Source organism: Motacilla alba, chromosome 6 (assembly GCF_015832195.1).
Source record: "Motacilla alba alba isolate MOTALB_02 chromosome 6, Motacilla_alba_V1.0_pri, whole genome shotgun sequence".
Classification (NCBI taxonomy): domain Eukaryota; kingdom Metazoa; phylum Chordata; class Aves; order Passeriformes; family Motacillidae; genus Motacilla; species Motacilla alba.
Window position 1 is genome coordinate 31,418,776 of NC_052021.1, and position 17,138 is coordinate 31,435,913.

At 39.6% G+C, this 17,138-nt stretch overlaps 1 protein-coding gene across 4 annotated transcripts in view; it reads right to left on the reverse strand.

Annotated features, from left to right (window-relative positions):
* Positions 1-3,410: 3,410 nt before the first annotated feature.
* ATE1 (arginyltransferase 1) overlaps positions 3,411-17,138 on the reverse strand; it is a 68,853-nt gene continuing 55,125 nt past the window's right edge. For all 4 annotated transcript variants that reach the window (XM_038140466.1, XM_038140465.1, XM_038140464.1 and 1 more), the window contains exon 12: positions 3,411-6,524. In XM_038140466.1, coding sequence (XP_037996394.1) covers positions 6,346-6,524 — 179 coding nt within the window. In that variant the 3' untranslated portion in view covers positions 3,411-6,345. The remainder of the gene's footprint in view (positions 6,525-17,138) is intronic.

Below are 17,138 nucleotides of genomic sequence, written 5' to 3' on the forward strand. Positions count from 1 at the left end.
TTAATATATTAAAATCTGATCAAAAGAAGATGCAGAAGCCCCAGTTTCACCATACTGCACTGGATTCCTGGAATATCTCCATCCCATTAAACTGGATGAACACAGGATAAAAACTTCATGAACACAGGAGGTTTGAGGGGATTCCTTGGGTTGATTTGAGGTGAGGGGTGCAGGAATGATCCAAGGCCAGGCTGGATGGGGCTTTGAGCAGCCTGGTCTCATGGCAGATGTCCCTGCCCAGGAAAAGCAGTTTTTCACTCCTTTTACCACAGCCAGCTCAGGAAGGAGAATGTTCAGCACACCTGGGATTTTATGGACTGCAAAAATTTCAGGGATGAGGACAATCTCAATGAGGACACACAGAGCAGCTGCTGCAGCCAGGCCTCCTCCAGGTTTCTGGGTGCTACAATAATGTATTTGTAAGAAAAATAATAATTAATTTAAAACTGGGAACCTTGCTCTTTCAGCTGCTGTGTCTTTGCTTTCACCTTGAGCAACAGAGACAAACACAGTCACAGAACAAATGGGTTGCAGTGCCCTTGGCAATGAGGTGTCGCAGTGTTCTGACCTCTGATTTCACTATTAGAAACCTTCTTCTGACATCATTTAACTCCCTGCAGAGGTGAGAAGGAAATGCACCAAAAGCATTTAGGGACAGGTAAATCTGCAAGCTGACTCCTCTGTAATTGTCCTACAGATCTTGATTTCAATAATTTATTGGCAGTAAAACATATCTAATAAATTAAGTGTTATAAAATCAGGATTATTTGTCTTGAAACAGCTTTTAATCCTGATTTTTAATACATTTGTGCTTCATTTAACTAAAAGACCGCTGAACTTCATCAACCCCACCTGACAATTTATTTTTTTCTGATAGACCCAATTAAAAGCAGAGTAAAAAATTAAACTCAGAGTGAGATGTTAATAGAAGAGACTCAGAAAACTTGGATACTCAGACAAGAAACTTTAATGCTGCAATGACCTGCACAGGCTGGAAATGCCATCTGGTGGTTGCAGGTTCAGAGCAGTTAAGGAGAGAAAAATTCTGTTTGCTGGGACAGTGAGGGTTGGATCTCCACCATATTTTACTGAAGTGTGGTAAATAAACAGTAAAGAGGGATCTGTGTTAAACAGAAAAATAAGTTAGAATAGCAATTATAATTTTGAAAAAGTAACATTTATTTGCCAATGTAAAACACTGAAATAATTATTGCTTCGATTATTGGAGCAGCTGGCACTAGGGCAAGCACTAAAAATTTGGATCAGTGGGACAATATTCAAGAAAGCTCAATAAATTATCTTAAACCCACAAATTTTGGAAAGGTAATTGGGATTTATTAGTTTAGAAAAAACACAGCAGGTTGAGTTAGCAGCAGTCCCCAAGAATTTCTGGTGCTGCTGCAAAGAGGAATCTCAGAGGTGGCCCTGCACGGGCAGGACCAACCAAAGCAGGGTCACTGCAACCTAAAGGAGGAAAATTAGATAGAGGATATTAAAACCTGCAGTATTTCAGTATTTGCTGCACAGAATCAGTCCCAGGAGCTTTGTTAGAGATGAATGCACACAGTGAGGGATCCTCTCGGGGTGCTGGATGTGTCCTTGCCCTGCTCCAGCCTGGAGGAGACAGGGGAGAAGCAACAAAGACTTCTTGAAAGTCCCTTCCAGCCCCCCTTCCCTGCTCCTGTGCAGACATGGAGGGAGAATTCCAAGAGAATTCATGTGATTTCATCCCTTAACTCAAGCTTGCTGCCACAAATGCAGCGCATTTATTAATTTATTTTCCTGTTCTTCATTTATTTTCCTGTTCTACAATGCCCCATTGATTCTTCCTGGACAATGACAATCAGATGTCACAGACAAAGGGAAATGAATGAAATCTGACACATTTATTTAAGCCTGCAGCGGACTAAATTATAAATAAATCCTGCTTTTTCTGCAGCACAAAGGTTGCAGACTGACTGTCCCTGTGGACTCTGCTCTCTTCTCACTGCTTAACAGACTTTCCAACACTTTCTTTTGTCCTGAGAGCAATCTCTCAGCAGGGCTTTTGGCAGACACATGTATTATGTGTCAAAAGTGAAGTGGAAATAACTGATGGGAAGTACAAAAATCTGATGGGAATAGTTATACTAAGGAAATGAATAAACATCAAAACAGTAAAACATAACCAGAAAGAACACAGCCAGAAAGCTTCTGAGCTACTACTTGTCTGAGATCAGCAGTAAGGTCATTTTCAGAGTTAAGATTGTTCTGTATTAATATAGAGAGCATTAATATGTGCTGAACTCAGGCTTACATGTTCATTCAATTAATTCCCATTCTTATTTTAATGCTGTTAGAAAACAAAGCTCTCACGAGATGAGCTTTAAATGTACTACAAAATGCATACAGTAGATTAATTTCTAAAACATTTTTATTTAGAAACCCACTGACCACAACTGGCCACTTTTAGGATGAGTTACTATTGTACATCTGCTCCTACCATCTATCACTTTGACTAACTTAAACCCCCAAATAATTTGGAAAATGCAAAAGTAATTCAGCATTTCGCACTCAGTCTGTGTGACTGAAGGTGCAGCTTTATAAATATACTGGTACAAGATGTGGCCACAATGCTTTGGGAAATGCTGGTGATTCCCTGAAAAGTGAAGATTTCTGCCCTGAAAATTGCCTCCACCCTTCCAAATGCAGAGGGACATTAAGGCTTGAGTGGAGAGTCTGATCAGGACAGCACAAAATCATGTCTGGAGGATTATCTGGGACAACCAGGATGAGAAGGAATTCAGAAACATTGGCTGATCAGGCTGGAGCTTCAGAGAGATCACCTGGCAAAGAAGCTCACAGAATCTCAAAAAGATTGATGGATGTGGACTCCACAGGAGCGATGGAACAGAAAAAGTCCCACCAACATTTCAAGCCATGCTGGTGCTGAGCTTTGAGAAAAGTCTCCTTCAGGAATCCAGAATTAGCTGGAATTCTGCCTCATTCAGTCACAAAATGAGGCAATGTTTGGTTATCTTTATGCACACAACCCAAGTTTCTGTGTTTCTGGTTTGGCTCCTTAATTCAGGGACAGGTTTTTGTTCAACCAAGCTGAACTCAAATAAATAGCTAGTCCTGTCTAGCCTCCATTTCTGAAAAGTCTCTTCATTTTATTTTATTCAACTCAGAAAAGAAGTATGACTTATATTTCATGCAATCTCTTCATTAATCTGGCTGGCTGGAACTAAAACTTCGTTCCAAAACAGGTCATGTGTTTTCGACATGATTTTAAACTTGCAAGTTCTCTCTTCTAAAGGCTGCTACCCTTTGATGGATTCTTTGATTTTGCTGTTCACTGGACACTTGGTCAATCTCCAGGATAATGAAATTCCTACAAACTAATGCAGAAATCACATTCAGAGCTATTATTTCTTATCATTCACAGAGACTGGAAATAACTTTATTTTCTACACTTGCAAATCAAACAGGCCTGCTAAAAAGCAATTACAAACTCAACATGCAGGTTCTTGAATTTACTGACACGTGTTGATGCAGGACATGTGTAAGCTTCCCATTTCTTTCCAGCCAAAACAAAAAATGGCTTTTTTAGCACCAATCACAACTGCATTTTCTTACCACCATTTAATGCTCATTTACCAACAGATGACAGAACAAGGCAACCTTACATTGGAGATGGACTCTCACAAACCAGCTACACACAAAAAAACCTTTTTATAAAATAGTTTGTGCTAAGTTAAATATCTCTAAATTCAGTAATTGTCAATTACAATATATTAAATAATATTGTAATAGTGGTGAATTTTCAGCTCCACTGAGGTCACAGGCAAAATTTACAGAACTTCATCCTCAGCCTCTGTTTCCCTTCCAAAAACAGGGATAGAGGCATCAGTCCTCAAAAATACTGCCCCAGTTTCCTTCTAAAATAACACTAAAGTGAGTCAGATCTCAGCAAACCACAGGAGATGAACTCAGTTTGGAGTTAATCTCGGTGTTGCCTGGTTTTGCTTTTTAATATAAATCCATATTTGAGTTGAGCAGGAGCCAGAAGCCCAGTCTGCCGTGGTGCTGCAGTCCCAGGGGAGGTCAGAAAGTGAAAGCACCATTTCAGACTCACAGGAAATGGTCATTTACCTCCAGTGCTCACACTAAGGACAAGTTCAAGCTGTGCTCAGGTTTTAGGTTGATACTTCTCTCCCTTTCCTTTAACTGCAGTCCTCAAAAGCTCCCCAGGAGAAACAGAGCATCAGACAAAAGTCTAATCCAAGGCATATCAGTAACAAATATGGGCACACAGAGATGGAGCTCTCCAGGAACTCTCAGTGGGGACATTAAGTCTGCTCCCTTGAAATTGAACAGAAACTTTGACTTCTCCAGGAGCTCAGCGAGGCCATCATTAAATGGCTTTGATAACCTTCAAGATTTTGCAATTCATAGTGAAATTCCTCAGTGGCTGTTAACTGGTTTTCTCATTTATTTTGGTTGCAAGCCATATGGGCATCACCACTTTTCAGCACGTTGTGTAGGCAGAAAATGTTACACTGCTTAACAGAGTGGTAAAAGCATTTTCTCCACAGAAAGGAATTCTTCATAATAATCTTCATGAGGATTATTTAGTGGTTCTCCCCATGGCAGGAGGCTGAGGTAAGGCATGGACAAACCAGAAGGTACAGTGCAAAGAAACCTCTCAGTACCAGGCCACAGATAAACACACACCAGATACGATGCTGACGTGAAGGACCATTTCTGCTGCAGACTGGGAGCAGATCAATACTCTACAGCCCAATTAATAAAACATAAAATGACTTTTTAAAGTTGCTATTGAAGCCGTACTATCAATAATATTGCAATATACACTAATTTCATATCAAACAGATATGAAAAACAAAGTTAAAGCGCCATTGCACTTGATTCCCCAAGTCCTTACGTCTGCTCCACATAAAAATTAATGATTAATAATAGTGGCCAAGTGTTTAAAATTAAATCAATGAATCCATGAATGAGAGGAGATGTAACCCTCAGAGGGTAAAACTGAATTTGTTTCCTTTCTGGGGGAAAACCACCCACATATCCTTGAATAAGAATCTTTGTTCAAAGGCTAACAGGAAACTCCAAGTTGATTCAAGGTAAATACCAGCCCCTGTTATCCAAGAAGATAAGAAGCACAAATGCATTGGTAATGTTACAATGTTGTAATACATTACTGAATTATACAACAGTGTTATTTCCCCAAATTCCTCCAACTTATATGACTTAATAGGGACACAGACAACGTTCATATATGAGATAATAAAGTGCTTTCATAAAGGATCACAACTTCCTGTGTTTCCAACAGAACTATTTACTAAAATGTTATTAAAGATGTTAACCCATGGGCTGCTGCACCAGAAACAAAACAGTCAGTAAAAAAGCTGGAATATGGTATTTAAGTCCTCCTGTACAATTCTACAGAAAAAAAGCACCTGCAACAAAACCCAGCAGTGGTACCTCATGTCTTTTTTTTTGTTAGCATAGTTCTGAAATGTGCACTGAGAGCTGCAGGATAAACCTCCCGAGCTCAATTTCACATTAGCCACGTGAAATACCCACTCTTGTTAGACAAAGGATAAGGCTTATACCAAAAACCACTGTGCCACTTGGCTGCATATCTTTGGTATATTTATAGTGCAACTGTTCTGCTTCTTCTCTGAAGGGAAAAGTTTTCCAAAGCACTGCATCCCCTGCCACTGAGAATCTGCCACAAACTCCTACACTCACTGGGACCTCTGACACTGACTTACTGCTTTAGACAAATGAAGAATGTGCAGTGAAAATAATTCCTTCCTGTTTTTCAAACATACTGTTGAAATAAAATGGTGTCATGCTGGAAAGTAATAGCATGTTTCAGTCCTCTTGCAAGATTTTAGGAGCATACAAATGCAAGCACAAATTTCACAGCAATTTTTAACAACAGATATCCAAGGTGCTATTTGAAAACATCTGTAACTTAATGATTCTTGATCTAGATTTAGTCAACCTTCCTCTCTACAAAAAAAAAAAAAAGACACCTGTTTTTAATTTTGCTTAGATACTTAGAATTATTCATAATGCATAGAAAGGCTAGAACTACTTAATTAAAATATACTGCAAGCCTGTTTTTCTAAACTTATATTGCTAAAGCCTTGCTGTACTGTAAGATTTATTGGAGCTGGCCTTTACACACAGTACCATGTATTGACACAAGCCTGGCTATATACCTGTGTTTCAGCCTGTCTGAGTGGGCACACCAGCACACGACTATGGTACAGATCACCCAGTGGCAGTGCAATGAAATGTGGGGCCATTGAAATGCCATCTCGTGGGGTTTCAACTCCTGAACAGCAGCATTCTCTCTGAGCAGGTCTGTCCCACCAGGCTTGCATATTGCTGGACACTGGCCTCATCACTGGGCCCCTTCCTCCTCTTCTTGTACACGCTGTAAGGCATCACGGTTCTCTTGTGGAGCACTCTCACCCTGCCCAGCTCCTTCAGGCGACCTTCATCGACTGCAGAGGCAACCAGAGAACACAAAAAACTGTTATTTACAGTGTCCACAGCACCTTAATTTATGCCCCCAACTTCAATATGCATAATGAGAGCTGCATGAAGTAAGAAAAGTCATCTGCAGATGGAAGCTGAGCCGAGCTGCAGAGCGTTCTTGGATCTTGGCTGGCAACAAAACCCAGCCTGCAAAGGAACTGTGGCTGCAGTGTGTGGAGAAGTAAATCCTGCACCACACGTTTCTCATGGTGATGGATGGCATTTCTGAAAACACCTCTACTGCTGTATTTAAAAATCCACATTCATTTAGTGCTGCTGGAGCCAGAAGTCAAACTCTATCTGGGAAAAACTCAAACAGAACTGACCAGCGGAGACTTGTCATCACAGAACCCCTTGCAAAACCCACCACACCAGCTGGGACAAAGGTACTAAAACCAGCAAGAAGCCTCCAGGCTGCTTCCTCAGGTAAGCATCAGGCAATAAAACACCTTCCCAGGTGAAACTCCCTGGCCCTCCAGCCCCAATCTGCTTGTCCCTCAGTTACACTGGTTCCCATGTCCCTGAGCTCTGTAGATAAACAGGGTGAGCAGTGCAAGCACTCCCTGGGTGGATACAACACAATTCTTCTTCAAAGATACACACACCACAGTTAAACCTTATTTCCTTCACATACAGACCCCTTGTGCCTTAATTTATGCAGAATCATACACATAAGAGTGTTGCTGAACAAGTTAAAACTTCCTTATTTTTATGAATCCCATTGATGCTCCTACTGCTGAACAATAATATGATATAGCTGCTGTGTGTCAGAAAAATTTGCACTGCAGTTCTAGAAAACTCTTTAAAGAAACTCAGAGAATGTGCCACACATCTGAGGCCAGTGCTGAATAAATTACTAAAATTATTACAAAATAATAGGAAAAGAAATCTTGGAATTTTCTGAACTTTAGGTTCAAAAAGTCAACCAAGAAAAGTCAACCCAGAATCTGAAACATGAGTTTCAGAACAGAACCATATAAATTCCAGTAATAATAAAGATGCTTACTGGAATGTCAGTATTTTGGGACATGAGCTATGCAAAGGCTTCCTTTTGGACCTTCTTTCTGCTTTTAATTAATGCTTCTTTATGCTTTAAAGGAGGCCATGAAACTCTTTTCTGTGCAGGACATTCTGAAGAACCTGCCCCTGTTCATCCACAGGTCTATAAACTTTTTTCCTGCTGATTGCCTGAATTTAGTATGTGAAACTTAATGAAGGCTGCTTTACCAAGTTTGGAATGACTTCACTACTTTTATCTGTGTTTTGATTCCTGACATGAAAGCACAATGTGTTTCTTAAGACTTAACTGGGAAAACATGGTTTGAAGGAAGAAAATCTGAGTGGCACTTGCTAAGATTGTGCTCCTCACTAATTATTGTTGGCAATTGCTTTAGGTAAACACCAAGTCAAAAACACTTTATGGCTTTCTCCCCCTCTTTGAAATCCATCAGGTTTTTGATGTGTGGCCAACACCTTCCTGATATCCCAATAGGTTGGCTTTACCACCAGCCCTTCTGCCTCTTCTGTTACATCCTCCTCCTTGCTGAGAGTTCACCAAGGAAAAAATCTGCAAGTTTAGCTTCTGGAGGTGACACAAGTGTAAAGTTATTTTAACTTCTTAAATTGGAAAGTTTCTATTTACTGCACCTCTAGACTGACTCCCAGTCTGTGCCCTGGGATGGATTTAGGCCAAGCTGAGCCCTCACAGCTCCGTGTCAAAAGCGCTTCAGAGCTGGTCCCTACTCACTGTTTGATACTCACTGATTTCAAAGACTCCCAAAGCCTGATACTGTGGGTGAGTTCATCTTCTGGCTTGCAGTGCTGCTGGCCCCAGATTTGATTTCTTGGAGAGACTAAAGCTCCTGTACCTTGGGTTCACTGCAGCCTTCCTGGCTCAGCTGAACTCTGTTCTTGCTGCTCAGCATTTGTGCCCTTCCTCCACTTTTACTCCTTGCAATGAAAAACAACATTGCAAATTTCTACAATGATTACCTGTTCTTCCACTGACTGCCCTCAAAATCAAAGCTTTAATAACAAAAATAACCTTCTGTAAAAGTACTTAAATGTATGTAACTTAAACTCCATCTGTAAAAGAAGCCTTTCACTGAGATGTTAAGTGAAAAAATGTCAGGTACATAGTTAAGCTTTTAGAGATGGCAAATAGGAACTTGTGTCACCATCATAACAAATCTCCAAGTCAGAACTCAGCCACCTTTCAGCTGCTGCTGCTCTGGAGGCAACATCATGAGAATTCAGGAAACTATTCCCTTTAAACATGATTTAAATATAAGCAGGATCAATTTAAAATAATTTAATGGAAAATAAAAGCAGACTGGGCTCTGGCACACTTTGACAAAGAAGTTACTCTCCCAATAAGAAAAATTAAATATCTGCCCCTGCTGAGTGGCACGTGGTAAAATTTGCTTTCTGTTCAAGATGATGCCAGTTGAATTCAAGCAGGCCTTCCCTGTGTGGCTGATGCTGGGATACAGCAGCAATCACAATTCAGAATGAGACCAAATGCTTTATTAAAAAAGTTCCTTGCTGAAAATAAGGAAAAAACCCATCCTTTTATAGCCAAGCTTTAATGAAGAAATTTTATTTAGGGACTTACATTTCTGGAAAGACTGATCAGATAGTGGATCAGTATATTAGAGCAAATTTAATCATTTCTGTAATTACTAAATGCAGTACTGTTACCACTAAAATGTATTTTTAAAGTGCTTATTTTTTCTCCTCACACTGTCTCATTTTTCACCTCCTGAGCAGTTGATTTATTATAGTCTACAGAAGAGACACTGTCATTTGACACAAAAAATATACAAGGTTTCATCCCTTAATTCAGTTACATCTATCAGTATAGTCTGGATGCTAGATACACAAAATACAGAGCAATCAATTATGTAGATTGGAAGTTCCTGTAATTTTAGGGAACTGGGCAACTGCAGCTGCCAACTGAAAATAGAAATATTATCCTGCAAGTCTCAGAGCTGAAAATACAGGTGAATTCTTACTGAATAAATTACCTGTCACTTCTTTCTTCTCTCCCCTATACTCCTAAAGCAGCAAATTATTTATGCTGCAGTTGTCTACTGAAATTTGAATACAGGAGAGATTTCACTTCTAATTCAACCTTGCCTCTGTGACCCCATAAAGACTGCACAGAGGTGTTAAAATGTTCTGTTCCCAGCCCCATACCACTGCTAAATGGAATCCACACATGGAGGATTTCCTCTCTGAAAACACAAAGGGTATCAGACACGTTGCTAAGTGCCAGCAGAAAACAAAGCAAGGAGCAGGAGTGACCCAAAGCCTCTCATGCAATGGGGTGTCTTGGCAGGCTCTGCTCTGAGTTCCTGACCCAGCTCACTCATCCACCTCCACCTAAAGTGCTCAAGGGCAGCCTCGGGCTGCACTCACCCAAAAAAAGGCTGCCACACTCCAGGGATGAGGAGGAACGTGAGGAGCAGGAAGCCTGACAAACTCCTGGACAGTCCAGTCCTTATTTCTCTGCACAACACAAATCAATTTCCCTCTAAAACTAAAAGCTCCCGCCCAAGCCAAAACTTAATTTTCAAATGCTGATAAGCATTCCTGCTGAAACACCAGCATGAAATAAGGAGGAGTGATCTCACCTTTTTTATTCACAGCAATAGAAAGCTGGACAGCAGTGTGCTCTTTAAAGAAATCCAGAATTTCATGGTCTTTTTCTTACAGCTCAGGGGTGGATTAGCATTTTTCTAACGTTATTTGGGGAAGCCCACATCCAAATATTTTTATTCTTCACATGCATTAAGCTTTATTATTACTCCCTAATACAGGCTGAAGTGAAAACCAGCTCCATCTGGTCAGAAAGCTGGGTAAGCACGTGCAAAGCTGGACAAGTGAGACCTGGAGTGCAGAGTAAGCTCTGCAAGAGCTGAAAAAAGGGTGATCGCTCTAAGTTTCTGTAGAGAACTACAACTAAACCAGGTTTTTGGTGGTGGCTGATTTGAGCCAAGCTGCTTTTGATGAACAGTGATGTGGAAGGGCAGCCTGAGCTGTAGCATCCTGTGCTGCTCCTCTTTAGAGCCATGGCACCTCTTCCTTCCTCCCCTTGGACAGATTCCTCATAAAAATGACATTTTTTAATTTCTCAGGAGTATGATCTAGAGATAGAAGCAATCTAACTTTCCTTTAAAATGCTTTTTTCCACTTACAGGAAAACAAGTGAAGAAATAATTAAAAGCAAAGTGACAAATGTATTGACTTTCCTATTTTCTAAATAGGAGAATGGACAACTGCCAATTTCCAAAACAATCCACATTAGTCACAGGAAAATATTTCCTATATCTTCTGTACAGAATGGACTCAGAATTAGCAAGAAGCCTAACTGAGGACTGAGATTTCCAATTCACAAAAATAAATGTGATACTCTGGCTAAACTCTGAAATGATTCTGTTTCTGATCATAAGTTTAATTTTCTTTAAATGCTCCTTCAACTCCCTGGAATCATTAAACTATTTGGCCATCAGCACTTTGTAATTCTGCATCCATACTACACAGAGAACCTGTATTTCTCCCCCACCTTAGCAGGATAAAATAGAGAGAGAGAGAGAAAGAGAGAAAGAGAAAGAGAGAAAGAGAGAAAGAAAGAGAGAAAGAGAGAAAGAAAGAGAGAAAGAGAGAAAGAGAGAAAGAGAGAAAGAGAGAAAGAGAGAAAGAAAGAAAGAAAGAAAGAAAGAAAGAAAGAAAGACAGAGAAAGAGAGAAAGAGAGAAAGAAAGAGAGAGAGAGAGAAAGAAAGAAAGAAAGAAAGAAAGAAAGAAAGAAAGAAAGAAAGAAAGAAAGAAAGAAAGAAAGAAAGAAAGAGAAAGAAAAGGCAAAGAACCAACATAATTCAAAATTTAAAATATTTAAACCTGTGTCATTAACTGAAACCTGTGATTCACTTTAAAAGTAGACAATGAAGGAAACTCACACTATAAATTAAATTTCCATTTTGCTTAAAAACGGAATCTCAAAAGAATTACTTTACCTCTAAGCATTAAATCCACAGAACAAAAATCTGAAGATAAACCCTTGACAACTGCTGCGTTTCCAGCCCATGGATGTGCTGGGGTTATGGTTTTGTTTCATGGTGCTTGTGGTTTTTAATTTTCAATTTTGAAGCACTTAGGATTTGCACAGTTTTTAAAGATAAACAGAATGTTCTCATTTTTTTCTCAAAGAAAAATAAAATTAGAATTCAATTTACAGGCAGATTAAAAGTTTCATGATACTCAAGCTTTCAAACTAGGTGTAAAAATGGCAAAAAAGAAGCACCATCCCTTGCTGGTTACACTATGGTGATGTTAATTTACATGAGAAACACTACAGCCTTGTTGAATTTTTTTTTTAAAGAAAAGCTACATCTGGTTTACATGACCTTGTCACAGTTAATGATCAATGATTTTAAAACAAAGAAACTGCAAAAGGAAGAAACACATTAACTTTTCAAATTTTATGACTGGAACATAGGAGATATTAATTACTGGAAATCAAAAATTATTCTACCACAGTCAGAAGCCAAATCTTTCTGACCTTTGAATTTAAGCTCATTTCTTATCCAATTTAAAGCATAATTTCTTTTGTTCACCAGCAAAGTATAGGATGTCATCCTCAAAAACAAAAGGGCCAATCAGCAATACCCATTAATAGTCATATTTATATAAAACAGTGAGCTGAAATGTGCTTTTTCTCATATTGCTTCTTTCAAACTAGACTCATACATTAAGGAATATTAAAGACCCCTATGCCTTGGGGTACAAAAATACGAACTCAAACCAAAATAAGAGTACAGTTAAAATGAAGCATAAACAACAACACACAAAAATCCAATGAAAAGAATTCTTAATTAAAACCAGAAAGCACAAGTCACAAAGGAAGTACAGTAAAACGCTCAGGATATTCTCAATCAGCCAAATTTTTGCAGTCTAACAAAACTCTACAAAACTCTAACAAAAAATAGGAACTTTTGAATCCACTGATCAAAAAGAACACGTTTGTAAAGTATCAAACACTGTCGATGATCATTAATACAGGGGAATCACAGTTCTACAGGTATAGGGATCCTTCAAATGGGAAAAGACAGGAAGTTGCAGCGAGGAGAAATCCTGAAGGCATCTTCCAACCCAAACTTTTGGGCTTTGTGCCTGAACTCCTACAAGTGGTTTAGGCCGTGGAGCTCCACGGCGAGGAGCGGCAGGCGGATCGCGCTCGCCCCGCTGTGCCACGCAAACAACAACTCATTGTGCTGGGACTCCTGGAGTAAACAGGAGCAGGGGACACTGGAAAACCTTTCCTGTCCATGCAGCAGCTCACAGAAGCTCAGGGGCTCAGCTGTAATTCACAGCTCCTGCCCTACCAGGATCCCTGCCCAGAACTAAAATCCAACTGCACGCATTTGAAGGAGAGGCACATAAAACAACTTGTACAAAACTCACAGTTTATTTCAGGAGCTCTCGTATAATACAATTATTCTTACCTACCTCGATATATTGTCCTGGAAAAAGGGGACTGGAAAAGGGCAAGATTCAAATCATAGAAGCACAGAATCATTCATTAATTGAGTTATTAATTTCTCTTCAGAGGCAGAAGGGGAAATCACAATTAAAAACCAACAAGCACTTGGAAAGAGCAAATGAAAGCAACTCTAAGTTACTGGCTAGCAGGGAAAGAAAACTGCACAGGTATCTTTGTAGAGACTTTAGCATGGGACCTGTCATTTCAGGAACATAATCAAAATGACTGTTACTGGAGGGGGAGACACATCAAACACATTATTAAATCTGTGAACTAATGGTTGAGAAGAGTAATGCATCTTAAATGGGAAAGATTAGAGATGGTGATGATGGTGGAGATGATAGGACAAGGGGGAATGGCTTAAAGCTATAGGAGGGTTGGATGTAGATGGGATATTGGGAAGGAATTGCTCCTTGGGAGGGTGGGCAGGCCCTGGCACAGGGTGCCCAGAGCAGCTGTGGCTGCCCCTGGATCCCTGGCAGTGCCCAAGGCCAGGTTGGATGGGGCTTGGAGCAGCCTGGGACAGTGGAAGGTGTTCCTGCCATGGCAGGGGTGGCACTGGGTGGGATTTAAGGTCCCTCCCAACCCAGACCATTCCATGACACCATTCTTCTATGAAAAGCCAGTACAAAAGACAAAAGTTAGAGATAATGCTTTAAGGAGTTACAGCTCCAAAACAATGGCAAAAAAACAGGGAAAAAATCTGAAGGAGCAAAAGAGTTAAATACCATTTATTAAAACATCTGAACTGCATAGAAGTGAACGTGGCAGAAAGCAGCCAGAGGATTTTTGAAAAAGAAGGGCAAAGTCCTCATTAAGACTGACATATGAGGAGAAAAAAAAACAGTGACAAGAGTCAAGCTGAGAATTACAAATGCAAACATTAACATGAAATAGGAAAAATTGAAGCAATTGGCAGTAGCTTATCAGCTAAATAAATCAAATTACGGCAATCAATTTGCTGGCTAAATTAATTAAGACATGGAATCAATTACATTCCACGTGAGGAGCTGGGATGATGTCACCAGAGCAGGGAGTGAACGGGGATCATTCCAGAAGGTCTGACCCTGGCACAGGTTTCCCTGGTGGATGCTGGAGTGTGGCTCAGCACATGCCTGTGGTGTCCCTTCCATGGCTGCTCTGTGCCTGGGCCTAATTACAGCTGTTAACTTTTATCACATTTGGAAACCAGTCCCACACGCTCATTGTCCTCAGCACGAAATAAATCTGCACGATCACTCTACTTGTCCCACGTTATTGAAATTTTAATTTCTGCTCTTGTGCTCCTTACACCTTCTGCATATGGAAAATGATTCCTGCAGGATTTGGCAATCCTTGCCCTTCCCTGCATTCTCCTGAATCTTCACCAAAAAAAACCAACAAAGCAGAATTATTCTGCTGGAAAATCAAATATCAAAATGTTCAAAAGGTGCAAGAGTATCTTGAGCATGAACCCATCTACAAATCATCTCTTCAACGCAAAGAGAAGTGAAGTATGCCAAGATATCTTTATTTTTCAAGGAAAGTCCTCCAAAAAAAAAAGGAATTTCAAAATACATCTATTTGTTTCACAAATCTCTATGATTGCCATCTTGGATTAACACATTTTTGAGAATTTTGCTGTCCAAGCCAAAGGTTTCATGCACCACACCAGAAGTCAGACAACTGTGCTGCTCAAAGGGCACTGGTTTAGTCTGCTACATATATGTTAAAAGCAGATACATTTAGAATATCAATTAATCCAAACTTTTAAATCACAAATATTTATTGAAGTTTGCATTTTTCTAACCCACATACCAATTTATGCTGTGGCAGTTGTTTAGGACCCACAAATTAAGAGAATAACATTTCCTTTGTATGACAGAAGCACTGCATATGAGGCTAAAACCCCATGCCAGTCATTTCAATTTAATCCAAACACAGTAAAAAGCGAGGGAAAAATGTGCCTGGCTACACCTTATTGGCATTATCTCCATTGTTTAAACATCTTGTACATTCAAGGATCACACTGGATTTAGAAAGATGCATTCTGATGGCTCTAAGTGTTCATGAACTTAATTAGAAACAGATAGAAACTTGTAAGATGTGTCTGTTCTAGGGAAGCTGCTAGAAAGAACTGGGATGTCTGTCTTTTTTCTTGCAGAATTCAATTTCTTTTTCTTACAGAATTCAAATTTATTACCTATAGCTGTGATAATAGTGGAAAGTTACCTCTTTAGAAGACTCTAGCTCGTGATCCATCAGAGTTTATTTAAACTGTTTCCCAACTCTCTGAAGTACACAACACTATCTTAAAAAAAATAAATTATAAGCAGCAGTTGTTGTAGAGCAAAGCAGCAATTTCTCCCAAATCAGATGATTGCAGAGCTCTGAACAATTGGTTTAATGTTTTCCATCTGTGACAGTTTTGCGACCACATTTTCATCATCTTGAGGAGTTCGGTGCATTTATCCTTGTAAACATTAATCTGCATCACACCACCCTTATAAACATTAACATATCCTGGCCTTTGCATTAATCCCTCTGCCTACACCCAAATCCCTCTGCCTACATCCATCCTACAGAGATACAGCCCCTTGCCAGGGACCTGAACTCTGAGACGTGACCAAATGGCAACCACAGTTCACTTCCAGGACACAAATATGTGATTGTGGCTTTTCTGCTCAAAGGAGGAGGGGAACAAGACCAGTATCACACTAGTATATAAAATTTTCAAAATATATTGTAAAATTAAACAGTCTCTGTACTGGATGGGAAAAAAAAATGAACAAAATACTTGTGTTCACATACACAATCAATATAAAACCTGTTTGAAATAGTCTTTGGTAACAAAGTGCACTAAAAATTGTACTTTAAATGTTTTAAAAACACAACACTAGAAATTATAGTTATTGAAATAGTTGTGACAAATTATTTTTCTAGTGGAAGCATTATGCACAAAAACAACAGTTTTAAATGTGCATAACTGCACACGTCTGTAGATTTCTGGTTTTATTTAAGTTTTATTTACTAGAACTAATAACACCCAGTTGCTTTGAAAAAGCATTAAGATACATAATGCAATCACTACCAAGAGGATCTAGAAGTTGTTAAATACTGGGATTTTTATTTGCATTTTACTACTCTAGCTTACTATGAGCAGCAGGATAGATAAATACATATATAAAGATGTACTTCTAAAGAAAAAGTTTTTTCAGCTAAAAGCTTTAAAAAATCTGGTAAAAAATGCAATAAACATTATAAGATTAATACAGAGAAAGACTGGAAACCTGAAGTAATTTTCTTTAGTTCAGTAACTCAAAAAAGATGATCTGCTATGAACTCAGGAGGTATTACATGGAATGGGCTTTTTACAGTGATTCTTGTGAGTGTGAAGTGAGGATTTTCTGACCTCTCCATAGCCTCGAGTGGTGTTCCAGGACTTTCTCCTGAGAAGGGGAGCTCAGGCACTGATTTTAGTGTTGGCTTGGGTCTAAGTTTTGTTTTATTCTGATGGTTAAGGCGTGCATGTGAACACAAGGCAATTTCAAAGGCTTTTTGGATGTCAACATCTGTCCTTTGTGCAGCCACAGCCTGAGCACTGGAAAGCACAGAACAGACAAACCCTCAACTCTGCATTCCACTGCCTATCATCACTTTGGCTCACACCAGCTGGACACAGCTTAAAGCCTGAGTTCTGCTGAGGACTTCCACTCTGCTGGAGGAAGAAAGGTCTTCAGTGCTGTGCAGAGGTGGCAGATGCAAAGCCTGGTCTGCAGCAAGGAGTGGAAGGTGGTTGCTGATTCATTAGGCTTTGTAATCTCTTTAGATGGTGTATCCAAATAACAGCCTCCCTTCAAACCCCTACAAATATCTAGTAAGATAGCCAAGTTTGAATCCCACCATCACTTATTTCTTGCTCTTGTCAAGCCCTTCTTCTCATTGTCCTACCTCTATCAACTACTGCAAAATTCTTCCCATCTTCTATCCATGTCTCTGCCAGCTCCCACACCCTGATCACATCAGAGATCCTCACTTCCAAAGCTTCCCTCACTCTGC